This window comes from Acipenser ruthenus, chromosome 19, assembly GCF_902713425.1.
Source record: "Acipenser ruthenus chromosome 19, fAciRut3.2 maternal haplotype, whole genome shotgun sequence".
Classification (NCBI taxonomy): Eukaryota; Metazoa; Chordata; class Actinopteri; order Acipenseriformes; family Acipenseridae; genus Acipenser; species Acipenser ruthenus.
This window is the reverse complement of record NC_081207.1, coordinates 32457187-32481815: the sequence shown is the minus strand read 5'-3', so window position 1 is coordinate 32481815 and position 24629 is coordinate 32457187. Positions and strand designations below refer to the sequence as shown.

Sequence of the window (24629 nt, the reverse complement as noted above, 5' to 3'; positions counted from 1 at the left end):
TTGCTAGATGGGGAGTACTGGAAGAGATGCCACTCCCCAATATACCAGGCTCTTGTTGATGGCCAAGCTTATGACCTGGTGGAATAACAACTGAAGTGAAAGAAAGACGTCTTGTAATTACAGCAAACTAAAATGTAATATGGGACCAACGGAACCATGAAGAGCATGCAATTTCAAAAGGCAAGAATACTATCTGGTGTTCTAATAGAACCACTGAATTTCCACTGACCAAGTAACTACCTTAAAGAATGTTCAGAAGCACCCATTCTAGAATGACCAATGGCAAACTATTCTAGAATGCAACAGGAACCTACTCGAATTGCATTGGGCAGCTTTGAAACTCAAAACTCTTCAGCATGCACTGCTTTCAACTAGAGATTGAGGGCTTTCTTTAAGAGTTTTCAATCATCCAAGCTTTCCTCTTGTGGTCCATGATGTCACAGAACCCCTCCATGCAATTTAATTTCACCACAGCTTGTGTATAACCTTACACAAACACAGCAGCTCTCCACTAATGCATTCCTGCTTTTTACTACTCTATGTAACAATGTTTTTGAAATGCATAAACTCTAAAGTTTAAAAAGGTAAACTATATTATATGTGTGTGTAGCAAAAACAAAACTTCAATTGAGGATCTGACTGGGATTCATGCAAATCATCTCCATTTGATGGCATTACTGTAGGCCTGCAGACAGTATATTGCGTTTTAATGATACATTCCTGAAATCCATTATTCTATCTCTCTACATGTATGTTTGCCCTTTCTTTATTGGTAGGCTGCTACACTAAGCTAAGCTGTGCTCTAGGGCGCGTTCTTGTGTGGAATGGCACAGTTCAGCGGCTGCACTGAACGCTTCAGAGCGCGGGGCTGTGCAGGGAACCCGGTATTACTTTAGGACGGATTAGCTTCAATGGCTGCTCGGCCGTGCAAGGGTAAAGCGAACCCATGAGGCCGCAGTTATGCCCATAGAAGCGGCGGCATGTGCCAGCGGCTAAGAACTCGCTCAGCCTGGATGGCATGTCAACAGAGATAACGGCATCATGTACGCCAACCATTTTACAGCAGCATTGAAAAACAAGATCTCTTAAAAAGACAACTTACCCTGACTGCTTCTACTACGTGAACAACATCTACAGGCAGCCGATTTGAAAAACTTGGGCTTGTGCTCCTGCATTTAAGCATTAATAATACGCCACATTGTATTCTTATTACAGAGTGATAATACAAATAACATATGCAGTTTAATATGCCATAACCCCCAAAACTAAAATATCACCATATTCTGTGAATTATCCAACAATTCGTTGTTTTTTGAGGAACTATGATTAATATTGTTTTATATAATAATAATAATAATAATAATAATAATAATAATCCATATAAATATAATCTTGGATATTTTTTATGCAAAATAAACTCCTCGGTAACACAAGAAATCATATTGAAATTAGCGAGAGAGGCTGACACTGTGCAAAATACCACAGCAATCCCTGCTCGAGGGTTTCTAGTTAACAACCTTGTGCTTTCAGTTAAAATGCCCGCAGAAAACACGAAGTGTTCTGTAGTGATGGGTTCATCGGGGGAGCGAGTAAATGAACCCAATTCAAGGATTGGACGCTGTTATTTTTAACTATACTGTAAACAAAGCGGGACCATCAGCCGCTCACGCTGCGCGTTACAAGCTGGCCTTGAGAGGGTTAGTGATGTTATTAGTTTTGCAGATTCTCATTTTACTTGGCTGTAGACTCGACTTGGTGAAATTCATGCATGCATATTCTATGAGCGACAGTATTTTTCAAAAAGCGAAAACACAAAAGCATGTTATATCCGATAACACGTTGTCGTGATGTTGTGCGTAAGAGTTATTAAATCGCATTCCTGTGTTTCTGCAATGCAGCTGTCCCGACGTCTACCCAGATGTTATACAGAGGTTTAGCGAGGCTGGCATCAATATTTATTACCGGATTATCGGTATGTCATAACTTTGTTATTCTATCAAAGCCGAAGTGAGGGGAAAAAGACATGTTATAAAATAGCATTCATAATAAAGTATACGCTTATAAAAAGTGTATTTATAAAAGTGATTCTTTTTGTAAAATGTACTCAATTAAAACCAGTCTGATGCTTTGCCGTGGGTCTGAAATGATGGCCCACGTGATTGCTGTTTTATATCAAAGAGGTTCCAAGCGTGGAACACGAAGAGCCGACAGTCCGAGTTTGAGGAGGCGTCCCTATCTAATACAACGAGTTTACAAGGTGGTGCTTACATTGGAGTTGAAGATGGAGCGAACACCCAGTTCTAAAAAAAAAAACTCAAGTTGATGCCCTTCGTTATGTCTGGATGGCTCGCGAAAATATAGCACTCGGTGATAAACTGTGCGGGCAGGACGGCGCTGAACAGAAAGTACACGCAAGCATGAGCATGCAATAAGACTCCTGATTGCTTACACTAAACACGACATAGTTACGAGCCCTAGGGCAGGTAACACGAAGAGGCTATCTGCTTATGTATTCTTATTCTTATTATTATTTAAAGTACCAGTTGGAGTCTGTAATTAGTCCCTTCCCAACACAACGTCAGTAAACATGATAGCCCTGGCTGGGTAAGACGGATTGATTGATCAAAACCACATCGAGACAGGCGCCGTGAATGTGTCTAGTGATGCGCGTCTATTTCAAAATGCAATCTGTAATAATGAATTGGCTGCCAATGCAAACGTGGTTTACTGTGTGAGCTCGGAACACTTTACATGAGCCAAAAATATCAGATGTCCTCCACTTACAATAATAATAATAATAATAATAATAAACGGGTTTGACATGCATGGTCAAACTTTACATAGAAATGATATATTAAGAAAATAAAACACAGGAGAACTATGTATCCGCTATATCTTGAAATGAGCTACAGTGATTAATTTCATAGTCTTGGATAAAAGCAGATCTGTTTTAAAAACACACGCAACACAGGGCAGCAAGTTGTTTTTTGTTTTGTTTTGTTTTGTTGTTACATTACTGTCTACAGTTTATAAAAACAGGTTATAGTTTGTAATATATACACACGCATGCATACATACGTAATTGCTGTGCGAAAAATATACAGCATGGGCAAAAAATAACATAACTAATTAAAAGTGTTCGTTCATATTATATTAGAATATATATACACACACACACATATATATATATATATATATATATATATATATATATATATATATAAATATCATTTCATCCTTCCCGCCTCCCATGTTGCTTTTGATGGCCCCTCAACAATACCCACAATCCTGAACTAAGACACATTACACCGCTTTGGATTTCACAATACCCGCCGAGCTTCTCCAGGAAATCTGATTGGTCACGCTGGAGATCATGCTTGCCGTTGAAACACATTCAAGAAATAAGAGAGGGGGGTCCGCTTACCTTTAACGGAGCGCGGCTTGGCCTGCTTTCGTCGGGACATTGCCAGGTTGTGTCCTTTTCCCCTCTGAGCGCTTTGTCTTTTGCGATTATGAAATCATGCACATCAGTTTTTCTTCTTTTAGTTTGTTTTTTGCCTGTTGCAATGCGACAACGTAAGCCTGGAGCTGTAAGTCCTGTAGCACTTCACAAAACCTTGCTCGTGAAACAAACAAACAAAACGGGAAGTCTTTTCCTCAGATGTTTCCCCTTCAACTTCTTCGCACAACTGCAGTAGATCAACCTGTAGATTTCACAAGATAACTTAGTAGATTTCCGAGCCCGTAACAAGCCGGGTCTATTGTTTGTACGAGGAGAGTGCGAGCGGACGCCACTGGTGCACCGTCTCAGCGAGCGAGCCCGAGTTGCACAACCCACTTGCGGGTGCCAAATTACGGCAATCTCTCACACCTGGTCGTCCGCAGAAATAGGTGCCAATACGCTTCAGTAATCACATTACCTTAATTAAACAGCGATACAATTCTGTTTCCGCAAGCTTGATCTTCGTTTTTTTTTCCTTGCTAGAAGCTTGCCTGTGGTTCTCTCGTGGTGTAGTTATCGAAACAGTATCGTTTATTTTTGCGGTGGTCCCGGTTGCATTGGGCTATCTCCCTGGTGCGTTATATCTCACACGGTGCGCCTGGTATTGGTATTTTGACCAGCATGTCTTGCCTTGCATTTAATATGATTGTTTTTCGAAATGTTTGCGATTGCTAGCCTCTCTCTCCCTTTTTCTTTGTCCTGGCTCTCGTCTTCCCTCCGCCTCCTGATCTAACTGCTGGCTGGGCTGCAGTGCAGACACACATAATAAAGCCAGGCTTGGCTGGAAATGTAGCCGAGTCCCAGCAGGAGGATGTGAGAGTGGAGTCCCGGCGGGGGAGCGCTGTGATCCCGCAGGGAGCTCCGCACAGCCTGGGTTGAGCAGACACAGAGAGAGCCAACAGCACCGAGCCATGGACAGCCATGGAAACTACAGCTCAACTTCAGCTCCGATCAGGGCCAAAACGCGGAGCTCTGAACAGCATCGCCGCGCACACACAAAACAAGACGGACTGGATTCTCGCTAGTTTTTTTTTTCTTCTTCTTCCTCCTCTGCTGTCCTGTACCCCCGTTTGTACAGCAGCAGTGCTTTGTTTTAATCTTGAACTTTATATTAGGTCATGTTTTTTTTTCTTCTTCTTCTTCATAAATCATAGCTTTTGTTTATCTGTCGCCAAAAGTAAAGCCCGCTGTTCATTTGTGTTTCTTTCTGCACGCAATAGATGTTTCTGTGTTCAGATGAAGCAGAAGTTTGAAAGCCACGCTGTTGTAAGCTCGCAGGGTGCAGATAACCGCGGTCATGTTGTTGTTGTCGTCCTTTTATTGAGATTAATTCACTTCTTTTTTTAAGGGACGCGGGCAGCCCAGTAAGTACGTGGTTATGTGCGGTGGTCTTATCTTGTTATAGTACATAGTTCTGTTGTGTCAGTTATTTTTTAGACACACTGATTTGGCAATGCCATGTTAAACGTGTTATTAGATAGGCCTACATGCAGTACATTGTCCTGCATATGAAAAACATTTTCAAAGGGGTACTTATTCAAACCGCACCACTTCCCTGGAACCAGTTTGTTAATTGGGGGGGGGGGGGGGCATTTCATCCTGTGGTTTTGGTGTAGAAATGGAAGGTCAGAGAGACGGCATAATGATTCTTTAAGAACCTGAAATACAGGTTTTGCACACTGTTTTATAAGAGGGAAGGAAACCGATTTTATTATTATTTATTTCTTAGCAGACGCCCTTATCCAGGGCGACTTACAATTGTTACAAGATATCACATTATTTTTACATACAATTACATTCTTTTTTGCACATTCTTTTTACATACAATTACCCATTTATACAGTTGGGTTTTTTACTGGAGCAATCTAGGTAAAGTACCTTGCTCAAGGGTACAGCAGCAGTGTCACCCACCAGGGATTGAACCCACAACCCTCCGGTCAAGAGTCCAGAGCCCTAACCACTACTCCACACTGCTGCCCTTTTAAAAGCTTGCTTAGCACTCGTTCAATATCCCTTCATTGAAATTGTTTTTGTATTCAGTCAGCAAGTCCAGGTCACCTTGCTAGTTCTTGTTCGTTGAGCTCCACACAGTGAATGGCTGCAGGGATAGAAATAAGACTCCGGTTTCATAGCAGTTAAATCCATCCCTGGTTTCACTATGAGTTCAATAATAAGACACACCTGTGCTTATTACCTATACACTTCTTATTACACTGTGGCCAATCAAGCTTCTAGTAAAACCTGGAATGGATGAAACTGCTATGAAACAGGAGTCTTATTTCCATCCCTGGGCTGTCTGTCTTCTTGACCTGAAATGTCCCTTTATTACTCCCTGTGCTACATGGTTAATTCCATTGTGATACTGTGCAGTGGTGTTGGTGTAACTTGTAAATCTGCTATACATCAATATGCAGGCAATGTACTAAGAGTTTATTTTTTCCTTTAGAATGGTGCAAAGTTGGTACTTGGGCTCATGCTGAAGTTTGTTTGGTGGTCACCGTGTCTGTGTGTGTGCAGAGTGTGCAACCAGTGTGACACAAATACACCGAACACTGTAACTGTTAGAGTCCAGCACAGAGCTGACGGTTAAACAGTTAACTGGGAATGCCGAGCCGAGCTCCAGGGTGTCGTGCAATTTCAGCTCGCTCCCCTGCAGAGAGCCAGAGGGTGTTTTAAAATGACCCCCGCAGGGGAGTCCGGCACCTCTGCTGCTCTTATTTAGACTGACCTCCTGTGCAGGTCTTTTCAAATGTGCTGTCTCTGTGGAGAGCAGGAGAAGAGGAGGGACAGCAGGAGTTCTAGAACACCCTGGTCATGATTACTCTGTGATATTCTAATCTGCTCTGGAGAAGAGGAGGGATCACGGGAGTTCCAGAACACCCTGGTCATGATTACTCTGTGATATTCTAATCTGCTCTGGAGAAGAGGAGGGACATCGGGAGTTCCAGAACACCCTGGTCATGATTACTCTGTGATATTCTAATCTGCTCTGGAGAAGAGGAGGGACATCGGGAGTTCCAGAACACCCTGGTCATGATTACTCTGTGATATTCTAATCTGCTCTGGAGAAGAGGAGGGATCACGGGAGTTCCAGAACACCCTGGTCATGATTACTCTGTGATATTCTAATCTGCTCTGGAGAAGAGGAGGGATCACGGGAGTTCCAGAACACCCTGGTCATGATTACTCTGTGATATTCTAATCTGCTCTGGAGAAGAGGAGGGACATCGGGAGTTCCAGAACACCCTGGTCATGATTACTCTGTGATATTCTAATCTGCTCTGGAGAAGAGGAGGGACATCGGGAGTTCCAGAACACCCTGGTCATGATTACTCTGTGATATTCTAATCTGCTCTGGAGAAGAGGAGGGATCACGGGAGTTCCAGAACACCCTGGTCATGATTACTCTGTGATATTCTAATCTGCTCTGGAGAAGAGGAGGGATCACGGGAATTCCAGAACACCCTGGTCATGATTACTCTGTGATATTCTAATCTGCTCTGGAGAAGAGGAGGGACATCGGGAGTTCCAGAACACCCTGGTCATGATTACTCTGTGATATTCTAATCTGCTCTGGAGAAGAGGGGGGACATCGGGAGTTCCAGAACACCCTGGTCATGATTACTCTGTGATATTCTAATCTGCTCTGGAGAAGAGGAGGGATCACGGGAGTTCCAGAACACCCTGGTCGTGATATATTCTTTATTTTCACGCAGGGCACCTTCATGACAAGCTGTTCATTGTCCCAAACAGGCACCACGCTTGTACTCGTATTATATTTATGTAGCCTTCAGCACATCCGTTTTATTGAGCTGCTGCCAATACCACCTGGTCCCCCCTCTAAAGGCAATGTTACATCTCATTGGTTTTGTCCTAGATAAGCTATTTTTATATATATATATAATAATTAGACAGAACTGTGAATTAAATACTGTACTGCTGAACAGGATGAGGCCACATGTCTGCTTCTGTTTGCTTTGCTTCTAAACAATGGATTTGTGAATGGATTCAATTTATTAAAATGATAACATGGCCCCAGTGCAGGTGGTAGTAATAGCAGGCATAGAAATAACTCCCATTACAGAGCAGTAGGAGCCATTTTAAGCTATAATAGATGCACAATTTGACTCTTGTTGCTCAGCAGTTTGACCCGTTCCAGGCTTAATAAGACTACCATTGCATTGCAGTCTGACCCTATAAGACTACCATTGCTCAGCAGTTTGAGCTATTGTATGACATATTGCACAAACCATCCAATTACAACTTTTCAATAAATAGAATGGTCTTGACCTCACCTTTGATATGCGCTACTGCTGAACTAATATCTTCCATTCTCAATCCGCACAAGCACACAAACGCACCCAATGGAGTCCAGGGACATTAACAGCCTTTCTGATTTCCTCGTTTTCAGTCTCTATAAAAATAGCCAGTCTGTGTGAGGGATGGTGAACGGGTACCAAGCCTGCCTCCAGCCTAGTTATGTGAATTTTACTTTCTGTGTCTTGCATGTAAAAAAAACACGGCCTTGACTGCAAATGGCCCTGCTTTCTCTAAATTTAATTCACCAATGAATCAAGCCCCCATGTTTCAAGTAATCAGACTAATTCAAGAGAAGCTTTTGTTCTGGGGCCTAGTCTGTGAAACGGCGGTACTGGTTTTGCACAGTGTGAATGTCTGAAAGGATACGGCAATTGCATTTAAAAGGAATACCGGCGCTCCAGTGAAATGACTTGTGATAAGCGCTGACAATACCCCAACTCCCATACCATTAGCTCCCTGCAGGGCACTTTTTATAATTTCTACCATCCATAATAGAAAGAGGTACATTAAATGGGCATTAGTGCCAGCAATTTGTTTTATTCTCAACAGAAAGAGAAATGTTATCTGTGGCAGACAAACTTAACCTAATTAAAACCCATTGTGTTTGGAGCTTTCAAATCAGCCCTGCATATCATGAATGTTGAATAGCCCAGTTAAAAGCGCTAGAAAAACAAACTTTCACATTTATTCATTTTTGCACCCAACAACGGGGGAAGAAAGTGAAGCAATGGCACCAAGGTTTCAGAAATATGCACATCTACAGAAATACTCTTGCTTCTTAGACACATTCACACACACACAGATATACACACAACTTCCAATTCAGTGTCTGTCGCCACTCAAACTTCCAACTCAGTCTGTCTCCACTCAAAAGCCAACAGCCTCTCTCAAGCTGCAATGGTGTTTTTGTAACGAAGGGACCAGTATGGTATTTGTAAGTGTACGCAGTCTAGAATCCCTTTAAATCTCTTGAACTGCTGCATATACCTTAATAATCCCTTGTCCATAAACACCTCTTATAACAAAACGTATAGGCATTCTGTATTAATCATTATTTATAACAGATGCCCAGACTAAACTGTACCAAGTACAGAACGATGTCTTTGTAAGTAAAATGGGGAATACATGCACCAGTTTGTTGTACAAGAACAGCAACACAAAGCAATAAAAAAACTTTAAACTGCAGGAAAATTCATACATTTTAATGAGAACTCTTCACTGCTGGAGTTCCTGGCACCTTTGTGAAATCTGGTGTTACAGAAGTCTAGAAAAATTCAATGAATGTTAAATTACACAGATTATTAGAGATATTTAATTAGGTACCTTGTCATTCCTCTCTGGTATTTATTTCCTTCCATTGAAAGATAATCTTGGAAGATCTGAATGTAAACTATAGGTTGCAGAATTGCACAAAAGTACCATTTACAATGAATAATGTTACTTGTATAGGTGCTGGTTGGCACTAAGATTTTAGATAAACTACACCCCCTTCTGGATAGACAGAACTAGTTCACTTCGCAAGCTATACATTAACTATGCATTGAAGATTGAGTCTTGGGACAAGAGTGTTAAAGCACATGGCTTTTCATGGAACGAACACCTAAAAATTAGGTTAATCCACCTTTTGTTATTTTTGTGTATGGAGTGCTTATATAGTCAGACATAACTAGTTAAGAGGTGTGAAAGACCTAAAAGCACCTCACAATCAAAGACGACCAATGAAGCACACGGTTTAAAAACGTCAACAAAAATGTATTTAACTCAGACTTATGAAATCTGGTTCTTTGAACTTGAAGCCCCAACTTCAGTACAGGCTTCAAGGAGATCCATTTTACAACTTGTCATACATATTATTCACCAAGCTGCCATTTAAAATGAGATTCTCTGCCTTTTTGTTGTAGAAAAGGACGGATATCCCAGAGTATACATTTTTTGTACACTCTGTGAAAATAGGCTTGTTTTACTAAACCAAAAGGCAGGAGGAAAAATAGTATTTTTACACAAGTGTGGGGAAAAAAATAAATAAATCCAGGACAAAGTAAATACCAATACAAAAAATAAAAACCAGTTACGTTTCTAATAAACAAACACTGTCAACACTATTAAAGACTAAAAGGGGCCTCCACTGTAACAAAGGGATTGCAACGATTCCATTGATCCTGGAATGTACATGTACTGCCCAATTGTGACACTTTTGTAACACTTTGCTTCCAATGCAGCATTGATGATTTTGGCAATTTCCAGGTGTGTATGCTTCTACTGTCTGTTAGCGCCGCTGCTGATTGGGTCTGGATGGACCACCTGAAAAAGGAAAACGAACACACCCAGTTAGAGCGCGCACACGCATCTTACACGAGTTCATGAATACATTTTGGGGAACGTGGAAGCACAGGCTATTCTGGTCCATCAGTAAAAGGCACCTATTAGCTATTCCATTCCAAGTCTGTTAGTGAGCGAAACCAAAATGCAAATTCTAACTGAATGTTAATAGTAAAAAGCAGAACTACATAACAACAAGCTTCTACCACAGGTTTGGTGAAAGCATTCAATTTACAGTGGTGATGCAGATCTGGCATTACTTGTGTGTTTACAGTGACAGTCTCAAATCAATTACACATCAATACAATAAAGAGATCATATCTCCCCCTGGTTAGTTTCAGATAACTCTGTTCTGCAGATGAATACTCACCTGGGGTAGGCAGAAGGCCGGGTTTATCGCCCAGTAAGAGACGCTTTGAGGGTGGTAAGGGGCCGTGGCCGTGCGTGGGTCGTGAGTGCATAGACAGCAGGGGAGGGGGCTTGGATTTGGGGTATGAGCCTAGTGTAACAGAAAAAGAGGGGGGAAAAAAACAAAAACATATTGAGGTAGATGCACAGGGAATTCATCTGTTTCTACCACACATTTAACAGCACAATTTTAGAGGTGTGTGTTTATATTTCAAGTTGAAAATGCAACTTAATGAGTAAAAGAACAAAACAAACAAGGTTATTCAATACAACAGATATGTAACATATTGTGCTATATTTTCAACAAAAAAAAAGTTCGGAAATGAACTGAGAATATTCAATATGAAAACTAACAAACAAACTGAACTGCTGTGCTGCTGACCTGGGGTTGGGAGCAAGGGTCCCGGTGTTCGGTCCCCCAGAAGGACTGGCTTTGCCTGGGAATGGGAGGGGTGCTCCAGGAGCGGGGGTCTGCCGGGCGTCGGGAGAAGGGGAGGGGGCTTGCTCAGGCCGCCGGGAGCTGGTTTCCTCATTCCAGGGTTGAATCCATTATCACTTTCTGCTGGCACAGCTGCATGATGAGAGCAAATCGAGAGAGGAAACTCATTTAATCTCTCACTACAGCAAATATCTGCAACAAGAGGCGGCTCAGCCCAATCAAGACTACTAGCAAGCACATACTGCATCTCAAGGCTTTAGCTGCCACAAAAAAAACCTAAACAAGTTAACCTTAAGTATGAATTGTAATCTCAAAAAACATAGGCTTAAGTCTCACAGTTTGGGTGGAGTTCCCCTTTGTCTGTGCACTAGAAAGCAGTGCGCAGGACTCTACTGAACAATCCCATGTATTTATTTGTATTTTTTATTACACCCACCTTCGAGTTCCTCTTTCCTCGTCCTCACGTACTCCTCGATGGTGTTCAGCTCTTCCAGGTACAAGTGCTTCCCTTCGCTCATCAGGAAGAGGAGGTGGCGAGTACTCAGGGGAAGGCTGTGCTTGTCGCAGTTCTCACGCTCCAGATAGTCGTCTGCTAGATCCGCTGCCTTCACGGAGATTTCCTCGCGCTCCTTCTCCGAGCGCTCAGCCTGCACGTGCCCGTGCTCCGCGGCCACAAAGTCCATGGCACGCTCCGAAGGCATGTTGCGATGAACTACCGAAGGGAGAGAGCTCTTATTATATAGCAATCCAGTGTGCAGGCCAGCGCCTAGACCCAGCTGAGCGCTCTGGAGCTGCTCCTTAAAATTCGCATGTTTTTTTTTTTGGTAATGTATGTAGGGAAAAACGTCGATATTAATTTTAATTTATGGACCCAACAGAGAAAGAGAAACTTACATGTGTGCGGTGAAAGGTTTTGACAGTAAATGGCCAAGAAGTTATTTGGTTAGGTAGTTTAATTAATCCACAAGCTGAAAATCTGAACATATTTTGTTTTGTTTTTTGCATGCCATCTACAAACCTTTACTCATGTACTTGAATTTTTTTTTATTCCTCAAACGAAGACAAACTAGCACTATAAAGATTCAATTTAATCAAAACGTGCGAGGAGTCAGCATGTTTGATTTAAAATAATTAACTTTGTCCCACACAGTGCACGCAGTAAAAAGCACGCATGATAAAATAACAGAAATCGTGATGTAAAGGTAAGTGAATACAGCAATCTGGTCAAAATGGTTAGAATATGAAACAGTGGTGTTAAGATTTTAAATACTGTCAATTGCTGCCGGTTATATTGTTGGTTATAAGAAGTCGATGCCACATGTACCGTTTGTGAAGTGGGACGGCATCATATCTGAAACTCCCAGTCGTAAGGACAGTATCCATCCTTATTGAATATTTTATTGATGACAGAAACAGCATGTGAAGTACTTAAGCATTAAAAAAAAAATCTGTACATAATCTTTTTTATACTCTAGATATTGCATTGTGAACTGAATGGTAATTTGAATGTGTGTATTGCAGTCTTTATGCATCTCTGATTAAATCGCTAGATATGTAATTTATTATGTGTGTAAATTAAGGGGGGGCAGCTGAATGTAAAAATTATTAATGAAAGTAAATGTGTTCCCATTAAGTACCACTTGTAAAAGGAGAGTATTAATGGATGTGTTATGTTTTTACAGCAGGGCAACTTACCAAATGAATGTGGAAAACAACTGGAAAGTCTGCATCATTTGGACATGGATATATTGGGCGAATCACTGCTAAATATGCACTTATTAAGCAATACCAGACGTGTGATCGTTTACTTTATATAAAAGATTTGTGAATCATGGGCTTTTATTTAAAATAAGACACTACTTTGAGAGTTGAAGTGTATTTGTTAAACCTGGCTGTACTAACATCCCTAGGGCAGACAAAAAAATAATGATTTTATCTTCAGTTCAATTGTGTAGCTTTATTATTTCCTGTCTTTTACATAAGCAGGGCACTACTTAAATGCCAAATGTTCTTAATCTATACGTTTACCCAGTTGCATTTAATCAAAGGTTTTAGGATAGAGGTAACTGTGTATGAATTAACACTATTTGCCTTTTTTTTTTGGTAGGAAACTGTTAACTTACTTTTGAGAGACTCGTAAAATATGATTACGGTGCAAGAGGAAAGCGCTACATTTGAGTGCTCGACGAGAATACAAAAGGGGGAACCGTCATTTCGGACATCCTGAAGGGCGCGGGTGAGACCTGATTCCGAGTGCAGGTATATCATTTCCACCACAAGGCCACGCTTCTGCAAACGGTGGCCTATCGATTTTGCATAATCCCTTAAAGAAAAGAAAGAGTGGGTTATTTTGCACAGAATTGAAACAGTAGTTGCCAGTCATGCCACTAATGATTCATGACGGCGTATCTGAAGGCAATGTGTTGGTTTGTTTGTTTTATAACCAGGTGTTGTTAGACAGACATGAGGGTGATTGTTGCAAAATATTTTAAAACAGAGTAATTATGTTTTATAAGAATTGTTAATGTATGAAAAGTTCAGCTTAATATATATATTTTTTTTACTTTGTTCTTAGTTTATGTTTTTTATATTTATTGTGAAGAAAAAAAAAAAAAGTATATTGAACTTTTGTAGCATTTGTGACCGACATGGCGGACTCAACTCTTTGTCGTTTCTTAATGTACATTAAAAAAAGGGTGTTTAAAAATCTCAAGGTAATATGCAGCTGATTAAATATGCAGCTCTGCAACAGACAATATGGTTGCCAAGTTGAGCCAAATAATCTAACTCACGTATGTGGAGAGAATACGATTCATTTTAAAGCTCTTCTAAACAACTGAGATTTACTTTTTTTTTTCTTTTATGTATCTGAATTGCATTTTGAATGGTAAGGGTCCAAGCGGAACTAGAATCAAGTAGGAACTATTTAGGTGTTTGTCAAATCCCAGTTTCTTTTTTTATAAACAGACATCTGGTCAACATGAAGGCAGAATTAAATTCCAATGCAGGAATCAAGATGGGTTCATTTGACCCAATTTGTTATGCACGCTTTGGTAAAACATTCAGTGGTTTTATTTGATTAGCGTCAAGTGTAAAGCCAATGTAAATGCAGTGTGAAGTTTTGAGGATTACAGTTTAAGCACAGAACAGCATATTCATTTTATTAATGGCCGCTGTCGTTCAAGAACAGTCAATCCATCGGATACAGATTGTTATAACCCACTGAAACATAATGAACTTCCCCTGGAAAAAAAGAAGGGTTAATAATGAAAAATAAAAAACATACAATTCAGTTTTAAAGTTTGCAAGAAAAAAAAAAAGTTATTTCATTTTGTTCAAAGTAGAGCAGAAACATGTTCTTGGGGAAGAAAGTAGCTAATAAATTAAGGAATACATTAAACTAGCAGAAGCAGCTAGAAAATGTTTGCTGTAGAAATCGTTGGTGTTCAGTCACCACTGGCCTGATTACCCTGCCCAGCTGCAGCATTGTGACCAGCTAGTAAACCAGGTTATCTAGAGACCAAACAATTCAGACAGAAACACTGCAAAACAGTAGCAGTAACAGTTTGTGATTTGGAGAAATAATTAAGAGACTATTATATTACGGTTTACAGTTTTCTGTAGTAACTGTGCCGAATTAAGGAAGCAGGGGAAACAATTTAGTTGTCTAACAATACTTAAATCAGTCTGAGCATTACCCCGGAGGACAGTTCGATTTAATCCTTACGTTTGTTGCTTCGTCACAGACAAAATGACACAGTCCGCTGGCCTCTGTTTGTCATACTCCTCCTGAATCTGTTTGTAGAACTGCTGATAGAATGAGCTGCGCCTGTCAGCCGGAGTGTAATTCTTGGTGGGTGCTGCAAACAGAAACAGTAAAATCAGATTGTCACAATAAGGTCAAGTTAAAACACGACACAATCTAAAAATCTCCCCATTTGTTTTCACCTCTGGGATCAAACATGTTTATCTGTAAAACAAACTAAGAAATCCACCAATCAGTTCCTAGATCCTTACCATTCTGGGAGCACTGGTACCTTTCATAGTAGTCCTCAGTCCTGGATGAACAGTCATATTGTTGGTCCAATAACTCTTCAAAACTGTTTAATCAAAAGAGAAATGAGCCCACATCATACATTTGGAACCACATAAACCAGCTACTTAAGTCACAGTATGTGAAAAGCAAGTCAAACTCTTCACAGAATGTCTACTTCTAGATGATCATTCAATTAACTTTGCAAGCGTGGTCATGGTGACAGTTTGCAGAACACACATGCTGCTCAGCTGACCCCTACACAAACGTGATCGGCTCTCACTTGCGTGTGTCGTCGTTATAAGCATCCTTTCTTTCATCTCGAACTGGATATGGGCTCATTCTGTAGGGTTTGTAGGGCTTGATGCTACTGCAAAAAAATAAACAAATAAAATAAATGACCATATTCCAATATGAATAATAATGTAATAATTATATAGCGATTACAAATCACAGAATCCTATTGTATCTACTGCAGAACTGCATCACTGAAATAGCTATGAAAATCAAGACATGTTGAAGTGAAAGGCACTTCCACTCCAATCGTTCACTTACTTCAATAGGAATGGAATCTTCCCAGGACCATGGCGGTTCCTGAAGAAAGAGGGGGGAGAATGAACACTCACTGGGAATATGCAAGTGAACAGAGCTGAAATGAATATAAAATATCAGTACTGTTGCTTGCTTACCCTGCACTTGCAGTCGGCTTGTGGCCCTGACCTCGGGTAACCTTCACCCAGTTAGACATCTTAAAACCTGAAGACCAAACACATTGGTAAAAAACAAAGATTCATCCAATCTTTGCAATCGGTATAAAACCATTTCAACTAGCCTTGGCAGTGAATGTCACTGTAGTCTATTATGGAACTTCCAACTAAAAATGTGTATGTGTGGTTTCTGTTTTATGTGTATTCACTGCTTTGTTTAACAGATCTGTCCCTTTACCTGATGTCTGCAATCACTCTGAGCAGATCAGTTACCCAAATGTTTGTCATTTTTGAAAAAGTCCTGCAGCTTACTTAACAGTTCAGCTTAATTGCTTTTCTTGTACAGTAATACTTGTACTGTCTATGCCATGCACCTATCACAAGATGCAGGAATTGAAAGCCACATTGAAGGAGACCGTTTCTGATGAAGAACACTAGTCACGTGCTTTGATGTTGGTGTAAAATGAATCTGAAGGACCAAGTCTAATGTTATATCTATCTATCTATCAATAAAAAATCAGCAGAAATTATTACAAGTGTTATTAATGTGGAAGACGCGCCATCTTTACATACCAAAAGAGCACTTACTATTTCTACTCCAACTCAATTACTTTACCAAAAGACTCAGAGTATTTACCATACCAATTGTAAGGAGGCTATAGGAGGCTGTGTGGTCCAGTGGTTAAAGAAACGGGCTTGTAACCAGAAGGTCCCCGGTTCAAATCCCACCTCAGCCACTGACTCACTGTGTGACCCTGAGCAAGTCACTTAACCTCCTTGTGCTCCGTCTTTCGAGTGAGACGTAGTTGTAAGTGACTCTGCAGCTGATGCATAGTTCACACACCCTCGTCTCTGTAAGTCGCCTTGGATAAAGGCGTCTGCTAAATAAACAAATAATAATAATAATAATAATAATAATAATAATAAAAGTGAATGGCTGTATGTTGTAGTTACGCAGATTGCACGACATGCTTTAAGAAACGCTCACATATAATTGAGATAATAAAGCCTGCTGTTTATACAGTGTGGCGTTAAGATGCAATATACTGTAGATTAATGAGCCGTAAGAAGAGGTGAAGGTTGCAGTTAAATTCGAGCAGGTCAGATGCTGTATTAACTAGTCCTAGTCGTCACCTCACACAATATACTGCCGTCCGGTGTAAAATAAACTATATGAAGTGCACAAGGAAACATTCATAAAAATTAAAAAAAACAATTTGCATTTCTATTATTGACTGCCTGGTTTATTTTAAATAAAATAGTAGTACAAGGATGCATAAATAATCGAGTATTAGGCCTCGTTGTTTACCCTCCTCTATGCGAATATATACACACGCCACAAGTTTCAACAAACAAACAAACCCACAGCAGAGTTCAGCCAAGACGTTCTTACTAATCATTAAACAAGTGAACTGAGAAAGATGACGGTGTAGCATTACTTACGAAACAAAACCTTTTAATACTATTGGAAACCACACTGTCTCCAGCAGCCAGGCCCCCGTTTCCTGCAGAGAGTCGACGCGTATGTATTTAAATAACAGAGCAGGAAAAAGAACCACCGCGTAACCGCCACAGCGCCCCCTCGTGGAATACCACAATTCAGAAAGATGCTCGGCAATTCTGTTAAATTGAATACCTTTGCTGCTGTCGATGAAGCGGTGACCCGCAACTGTAACAGATATTTACTGGTTTATTATCGAAAGTCTATCTGAATATGTAAACCTCCATCAACACAGCTACATTAATTACAACAGTTACATTAACATGCAATTGACTTTTACATAATGTTGCAGTAAAATTGTGTACATGTTTGTGTACATCTATCTAGCCAGCACTACAAGCTCTTGTGTATTAAAAAAAACACCTTTTATATAGTACAGTATTGTACATTTAAAACTTTAATTACAGTGGTGGATACCGGAATATCGACAGGGGGCGCTCTAGGCTCTCCCTCTGATGTCTATGACCTCGCTGTTAGGAGCTGCAGATTTGCCGCACCAATCACATTAAAGATTATATGGCAGGAGTAGACATGTGGGAATGGCCGGCAGAGCAACCAATCAGCGTGGAGTTTGGAGTGAGCGTGTGGGTCAGGGTATAACATCCGTAAGAGGTTGAAGAAGTGTAAAGTTGCTGAAGCTGAGATATGAACTCACTGGAACAGGCCGAAGGTACACAACATGGCAAGGATTTTACATTTACTATTAGAATTGGGTTCTTTCAAAGAATGGGGGGCGTGTTTATGTGATGTAAACGTTTTCGATGTCATGGCAGATTTCAGGAATGTATAGAGAACAACAATTACTCGTATGGACCGGTACGGTGCATTACCGGAGCGTGGCAGCTGCAAGTCAGAATCACTCAAAAACAGTTTTATTATCTACCCGTTCACTTGGTATCGAGAAAGCGAATTGATTTTCCTAAAACAGCTTTTATATTTGTGTGACGTTGTTGTACTGAACAGAAAAGCAAGACTCAAGCTTAAATGTAAAATTGTATAAAGTTTTATTTTGCAAATTTATGTTTTTAATTACAGAGACAATTTTATATATATATATATATATATATATATATATATATATATATGTAATGGAATGCATAAATCAAAAAAGAGAATTTTAAATATTAGATCCAGTTCAATTCATATTGGCCAACCCTGTTACTTGAACACATTACAATTCATAGCAACAAAGAGTTAATATAAATATGTCCTGGGTGAAGTTAATCATTCCAAACAAAAGACTAGTGTGCTTTGGTTATGATCACAGGGATATACTTGAGCATTGAACAGATCAGACTAGCATTATCACATAGAAGGAATCGGCTTGAGAGTATTATTATTATTATTATTATTATTATTATTATTATTATTATTATTATTATTATTGCTCTGCATATTCAGTAGATTTAACCATTTACAGCCACAGGATCCTACATGTACACATCCTGCAAGAACCACCCTGATGGGTGCAAGAAGGAGCTGGCTTGAGGTTCCGGACGCACAGTACCCAACAAGCAACTGCAGGACTAGAACCTGGCAGGGAATAAACACAGACTACAGGGATTGCATCTGGGGCACATCTGTATGCAGAGGTCTCCAAAACAATCATTCTCATTACTAACTGGGCCTGCATTATGTTCGGTTTAATCTGTTTGGCTATTGAGGCTGGAAACACAATCCAGTGACTGCCCCCTGCAGGGATACAGGTCTCAGAGGCTGGAAACACAACCCAGTGACTGCCCCCTGCAGGGATACAGGGCTCTGAGGCTGGAAACACAGTCCAGTGACTGCCCCCTGCAGGGATACAGGTCTCAGAGGCTGGAAACACAATCCAGTGACTGCCCCCTGCAGGGATACAGGTCTCTGAGGCTGGAAACACAATCCAGTGACTGCCCCCTGCAGGGATACAGGTCTCTGAGGCTGGAAACACAATCCAGTGACTGCCCCCTGCAGGGATACAGGTCTCTGAGGCTGGAAACACAATCCAGTGACTGCCCCCTGCAGGGATACAGGACTCTGAGGCTGGAAACACAATCCAGTGACTGCCCCCTGCAGGGATACAGGTCTCTGAGGCTGGAAACACAATCCAGTGACTGCCCCCTGCAGGGATACAGGACTCTGAGGCTGGAAACACAATCCAGTGACTGCCCCCTGCAGGGATACAGGGCTCTGAGGCTGGAAACACAATCCAGTGACTGCCCCCTGCAGGGATACAGGTCTCTGAGGCTGGAAACACAATCCAGTGACTGCCGCCTGCAGGGATACAGGGCTCTGAGGCTGGAAACACAATCCAGTGACTGCCCCCTGCAGGGATACAGGTCTCAGAGGCTGGAAACACAATCCAGTGACTGCCCCCTGCAGGGATACAGGGCTCTGAGGCTGGAAACACTATCCAGTGACTGCTCCCTGCAGGGATACAGGGCTCTGAGGCTGGAAACACAATCCAGTGACTGCCCCCTGCAGGGATACAGGGCTCTGAAGCTGGAAACACAATCCAGTGACTGCCCCCTGCAGGGATACAGGGCTCTGAAGCTGGAAACACAATCCAGTGACTGCCCCCTGCAGGGATACAGGGCTCTGAGGCTGGAAACACAATCCAGTGACTGCCCCTGCAGGGATACAGGACTCTGAGGCTGGAAACACAATCCAGTGACTGCCCCCTGCAGGGATACAGGGCTCTGAGGCTGGAAACACAGTCCAGTGACTGCCCCCTGCAGGGATACAGGTCTCTGAGGCTGGAAACACAATCCAGTGACTGCCCCCTGCAGGGATACAGGGCTCTGAGGCTGGAAACACAGTCCAGTGACTGCCCCCTGCAGGGATACAGGTCTCTGAGGCTGGAAACACAGTCCAGTGACTGCCCCCTGCAGGGATACAGGTCTCTGGAGGTTATGGGCAGGTCTAAATAGAATGACAACACAGAGCCGCTTGTGTCCTGTAGGCTGGCTGCTCATGCCCTTTATAACTCCTCTCCTTTAGATCTCAAGGCCTTTGAAAGAAGACTCACAGAATACGTTTCCTGTTTACAACCTGCCACAGGTCGCTGGCGGAGTGAGTATAAAACAGCTTCCTTAACTGGGCTTTTCTGGAACCTTTTCTCAGTTCTGTTGCTCCAGTTTTATTGTCTCCCGCCACCCCCATTAATGACTATAAAGAACTATTTATTGCTGTATAAAGAATTTACATGGTCACCAAGTCTAATGAAAGCATTTTATTTATTTTTTACAGTGATTCTTATAGTGGTTTCTGTTTGCACGGCTACTGGAGCTTGGAACTGGTTAATTGATCCGGAGACACAGAAGGTAAGCTAGTAATAATAATAATAATAATAATAATAATAATAATAATAATAATAATAATAATAATATTCACAACACGATTTGGGATACAAAGATATTTAGAACAGTTGGTTCCCAGCTGTGCATTACATCTGTCCTGATGTTTGGTACTTATTAGAGTGTTCATGACAAGCAGGGCCTCTCTGGTGCAGAGTGCTCACGACAAGCAGGGCCTCTCTGGTGTAGAGTGCTCACGACAAGCAGGGCCTCTCTGGTGTAGAGGGCCTCTCTGGTGCAGAGTGCTCACGACAAGCAGGGCCTCTCTGGTGTAGAGTGCTCACGACAAGCAGGGCCTCTCTGGTGTAGAGGGCCTCTCTGGTGCAGAGTGCTCACGACAAGCAGGGCCTCTCTGTTGTAGGGTGCTCACGACAAGCAGGGCCTCTCTGGTGTAGGGTGCTCATGACAAGCAGGGCCTCTCTGTTTGTGGCCTTCACAATAGTTCTGATTGTACTTTGTGAAATTTTTGAAAATAGTATGTGTCCTTGATTTCCTTCACAGGTATCCTTCTTCACATCTCTATGGAATCATCCATTCTTCACGATTAGCTGCATAACTCTGATAGGCTTGTTCTTCGCTGGAATACACAAGCGAGTCGTGGCACCATCAATGTATCCTTTCTTACTAGAAGTGCTAAAACCACACCAGCTTCCAGCGACAGCATTTAAATAGTGGTGTGCTGGTGAGAAAACCTAGTGACGGGGCGGCGATTCAAGGAGTGTGAGGACCCGTTCCTCCCCAGCAGAAAGACTTGCAGAGTCAGTGAAAAATATCTTTTTAATAAGAGTCTGGAAGCAGGAACCCTTGTTTTGTTTTGTCCCTTAACCAATGCTCACAGAATAGCAGCCCGGTGTCGGACGGTGCTAGCAGAGTACAATATGTCATGTGATGATGTAAGTGGATTTTGAGTGATTAGATAACAAATAGATTTATACCCATACACACTGAATATACTGGGGGTAGAAGGTTGAATAGTCAAATTGGTTGGAACTGCAAAAATGTCAATGTCTTATTTTATTTGATATGATGTATCTGCACATTCCACGCTGCCGCTGTTTATGTTAGATTGGAGAGTTCTGTGTTTCTTAAACTGTTTCTAACCTCTTGTTTCACAGACTGGAAAACTCATCTTGAAGCCCAGGCCGCATGTCCAATAGCACACGTCATCATAAAACAAAGCTTACTGCAAGAAGATCAACCCTTCAAACTTTTAATGTAATTAGCGCAGGGTCTACAGACTACACAGGAGCCTCTAAATCGATTACCAAAGTGAGCAAGACGCGCAGCACTGACAAAAATCTCTCTCTCTCTGTATATATGAAGTAAAAGCATTTGTACAGTTACTGTTCTAGAAAAACAAACAACCAACAAAGATAACGTGGAACGGTTGCATCTCCTCTCTCATGTATTTCTGTGTTGCTGCAGCACTTGTGTGTACGAGTGAGGCCAAGCAAGCCCAAGCTTGGTCGCTTCTGTTGTAACTGTGCTCCTCTGTTTGTCGCTACTGTAAATACTGGAGTCCTGGGGCCACAAGTGGTGATGACCATGCCAATGTACAGAGAGAAGACTGTGTGTGTGTGTGTGCAAGGCTGGGGCCACAGGTGGTGATGACCATGCCATTGTAAAGAGTGAGAGGAGACTGTGTGTGCGTGCACATGTGTGTGCTTTTATCTTTTAACCCAGAGTCCGAAGGGAAATCTCAAGGCCATGATATATAGTTTTTAGTCAGGGCTGTTTGCTGTAGTGTCACAGTTATTCTTTGTTTGCCATATACTTGTATTTGATCATCTGAGTCAGTATTACTCAATATTGGTACTAAGCTAGTGTGTCCTGCCGTGCCTCTTTGACATGCTTCAAACACTGTTCGCAGTTTTAATTCAGTGTCCAAGCAGAATTTGGTATATAATATTATATATATATATATATATATATATATATATATATATATATATATATATATATATATATATATATTGTAGGCACTTTTGCTGAGCAATAACATGACATCATGAAGTGACATTACTCCTACAAAATGCAAGTGTCCTTCATTTGAAACAGTTCATTCAATGACAAGGTGGGTTCCAATATTTTGTCGAAAGGATTGCAGATCTATATGATATCCTTTTAAAGAGGGTTTCCCTGTGCTGCTGCTTGTATACCTTTTTACAGCCCAGAGCATTGCCTTTATATTAGAATGAACTTTTATCATATCACAAGGGGATCGCAGCCAGTACATCTCGTTTTGTGAATAATTAATAGGACTGTGAGCCTGAAATTAAGCATGTTATTTTATTAGACAAACAATTGGCTTGCTGAAATTGAAACAGTTTTTTTTTTTTTCAAATCTATTGCAATAAATTTGTAATTTGTTTTGTATTGTATATACTGTATTTGTACGCGCTGCTGAAACTTTTCTCTATTAAGCAACCACTTATCTCACAGATAAGGATCGCAGAAGCTGAATATATACACAGAGATTGTTTAACTGTTGGCTACTATTAACATTGTATATATTTTGTTTGTTTTAACATTTTATTAAATACAGTAGATATGGATACTTTTGCTTGCGTTTTTAAATGTTTTTTTTGGACTGTACCAGCCAGTGTTGTATATTGTTATCGGGTGGGTAAGATTATTGGGGTTGACCTCTCTGCAGAGATCTGGTGCTGACAGACGGGTGAGGGTCATTGCTCTTGATCAGGCTAATTTACCATTCCAAGCGAATGAAGTGAAGAAGCAGCTGCTTGGCTTTGTGTGGATTGCTGTTCTTCAGAGTCTGAGAGCAGCAGAAATCATCATAAATCCAAGCAGCTTTTTCTTCACTTGTTTCACCCGGAATGGGAAATGACCCCAATGACCCCTCCTGATTTCTGGGGAGAGCTCAGAGCCAATAATCAAATAATCAGTTTGTGCAGCTCTACGGCGAAGCTGATCGATTTTCAATTTATCTGAACCGTGGAGGGGATGTAAATCCAGCTGCTGATTTTGAACACTGACATCTCAAACAGTGCATGTGCTTTTACTGTATTTTCTGCTATTGCAATAAAGGGCTTCATTTAAAAAAGAAAAAAAAAAACTTAGGTCTTCTGCAGTTCAAACCTATTTAATACAACTAGAAAAGATATATTAGATATGTATATAGTTTTAATCTCTATACATTTTTTTGTATCATATTCAGGCAAAACAAATGACAGCTTTTATTTGCTTGTGTTTGGAGATGCGTGTGCCAGTGAGATGGCACCTCCAGATCGGCTTTCTCTTTCTATCACATGGTTCTCTACCTTCAGTGGTTCCCAGTTGGTTCTTGGGAGGGTAAGGTTGACACACGCACTAACCCTTCTGTTTGTATCCTTTGTGATTACTGCCAGAGTCCTTCCTGTATGTGTGCTTCACTTAGTGATGTAAATGAGGGGGCAGGGGCATGGCAGCTCAGTGCATGCAGGGTTAAAGCGCAGTGCTACCAGGATCTGCCCACCCAGCAGGACCTTGTCAATGTGTACCTTTTCACTGAACACCGTCCTTTACGTACCCGAAAAAAAATAAATAAAACTAAACTATTTGTTTACAGCACATGGTTCCAGACTCCTGAAACCACTGTCATTTGCCTGTATTGTAAGCTGCTCATTCATATTAATAAGTGTGCTGGTGATCAAGTACAAAAAACCATGAAGTCATTATTAAGCAACAGTGTTAAGAAGTTGCCATGTGTGATCCAGCCTTTGTTTTATTACTGTTTTTACATGTAGCAACAACCAGCCTGTGTTTTCTGCTTGAAGGATGCCTGTTTTTGTTTTGTTTTGTTTTTTTGTAATCTGAAATTAAAAGTGAAAAAAAAAAAATCCAATCTGTGGATCTCATTATTTTAACATACATTCTAGTGCACTAAAAAGTATCAAAACTATTTCTTGCTCCTAAAACATGTAATTTACAGTGTGCGGTCAAAATAATTTATATATATATATATATATATATATATACACACAGTACTGTGCAAAAGTTTTAGGCAGGTGTGAAAAAATGCTGTAAAGTAAGAATGCTTTCAAAAATAGACATGTTAATAGATAA

The 24629-nt window shown here is 41.0% G+C and overlaps 3 protein-coding genes across 11 annotated transcripts in view; 1 reads left to right on the top strand and 2 right to left on the bottom strand.

Annotated features, from left to right (window-relative positions):
* Positions 1-4858, bottom strand: part of znf423 (zinc finger protein 423) — a 109985-nt gene extending 105127 nt beyond the window's left edge. The window contains exon 1 of one of the 2 annotated variants that reach the window (XM_058992897.1): positions 3425-4858. In XM_058992897.1, coding sequence (XP_058848880.1) covers positions 3425-3464 — 40 coding nt within the window. In that variant the 5' untranslated portion in view covers positions 3465-4858. The remainder of the gene's footprint in view (positions 1-3424) is intronic. The other variant, XM_034041181.3, reaches the window with a different exon arrangement.
* A 4150-nt stretch (positions 4859-9008) lies between these two features.
* On the bottom strand, positions 9009-17290 carry si:ch211-216l23.2 (uncharacterized protein LOC565061 homolog). 6 transcript variants are annotated; one of them, XM_034041244.3, is made up of 11 exons: positions 17172-17290; positions 15711-15777; positions 15577-15615; positions 15305-15391; positions 15006-15088; positions 14716-14848; positions 13112-13311; positions 11425-11700; positions 10932-11120; positions 10512-10640; positions 9009-10123 (listed from the first exon to the last, which is right to left on the bottom strand). In XM_034041244.3, exons 2-11 carry the CDS (start codon positions 15767-15769, stop codon positions 10089-10091), a joined length of 1230 nt encoding a protein of 409 aa, XP_033897135.1. In that variant the 5' UTR covers positions 15770-15777; positions 17172-17290; the 3' UTR covers positions 9009-10088. The 6 variants fall into 6 exon arrangements, with proteins under 6 accessions (XP_033897135.1, XP_033897136.1, XP_058848893.1 ...); XM_034041245.3 differs by having other exon boundaries at positions 15305-15388; XM_058992910.1 differs by lacking the exon at positions 17172-17290 and adding an exon at positions 17095-17164.
* A 459-nt stretch (positions 17291-17749) lies between these two features.
* On the top strand, positions 17750-23119 carry cnep1r1 (CTD nuclear envelope phosphatase 1 regulatory subunit 1). 3 transcript variants are annotated; one of them, XM_034040185.3, is made up of 7 exons: positions 17750-17899; positions 18650-18821; positions 20209-20280; positions 20458-20531; positions 21066-21175; positions 21403-21457; positions 21680-23119. In XM_034040185.3, the coding sequence occupies exons 2-7, from the start codon at positions 18692-18694 to the stop codon at positions 21719-21721; spliced, it is 483 nt and encodes a 160-aa protein (XP_033896076.2). In that variant the 5' UTR covers positions 17750-17899; positions 18650-18691; the 3' UTR covers positions 21722-23119. The 3 variants fall into 3 exon arrangements, with proteins under 3 accessions (XP_033896076.2, XP_033896078.2, XP_033896077.2); XM_034040187.3 differs by lacking the exon at positions 18650-18821 and having other exon boundaries at positions 17753-17899; XM_034040186.3 differs by lacking the exon at positions 18650-18821 and having other exon boundaries at positions 17753-17911.
* The last annotated feature ends 1510 nt before the right edge of the window (positions 23120-24629 follow it).

Bases quoted from the DNA above. Each gene is read 5' to 3' on its own strand.
- cnep1r1 (XM_034040185.3), top strand. From the start codon at position 18,692: ATGGGTGCAAGAAGGAGCTGGCTTGAGGTTCCGGACGCACAGTACCCA. The intron at 18,822-20,208 runs GTCTCCAAAACA...CCTCTCCTTTAG, and splicing joins GGGCACATCTGTATGCAGAG to ATCTCAAGGCCTTTGAAAGA. The intron at 20,532-21,065 runs GTAAGCTAGTAA...TTTCCTTCACAG, and splicing joins TTGATCCGGAGACACAGAAG to GTATCCTTCTTCACATCTCT.
- si:ch211-216l23.2 (XM_058992910.1), bottom strand. From the start codon at position 17,164: ATGCTACACCGTCATCTTTCTCAGTTCACTTGTTTAATGATTAGTAAG. The intron at 14,849-15,005 runs GTAAGGATCTAG...TTCTGTTTGCAG, and splicing joins GTACCAGTGCTCCCAGAATG to CACCCACCAAGAATTACACT. The intron at 11,701-13,111 runs GTAAGTTAACAG...TCCCTTCGGTAG, and splicing joins ATTTTACGAGTCTCTCAAAA to TTCATCGCAACATGCCTTCG.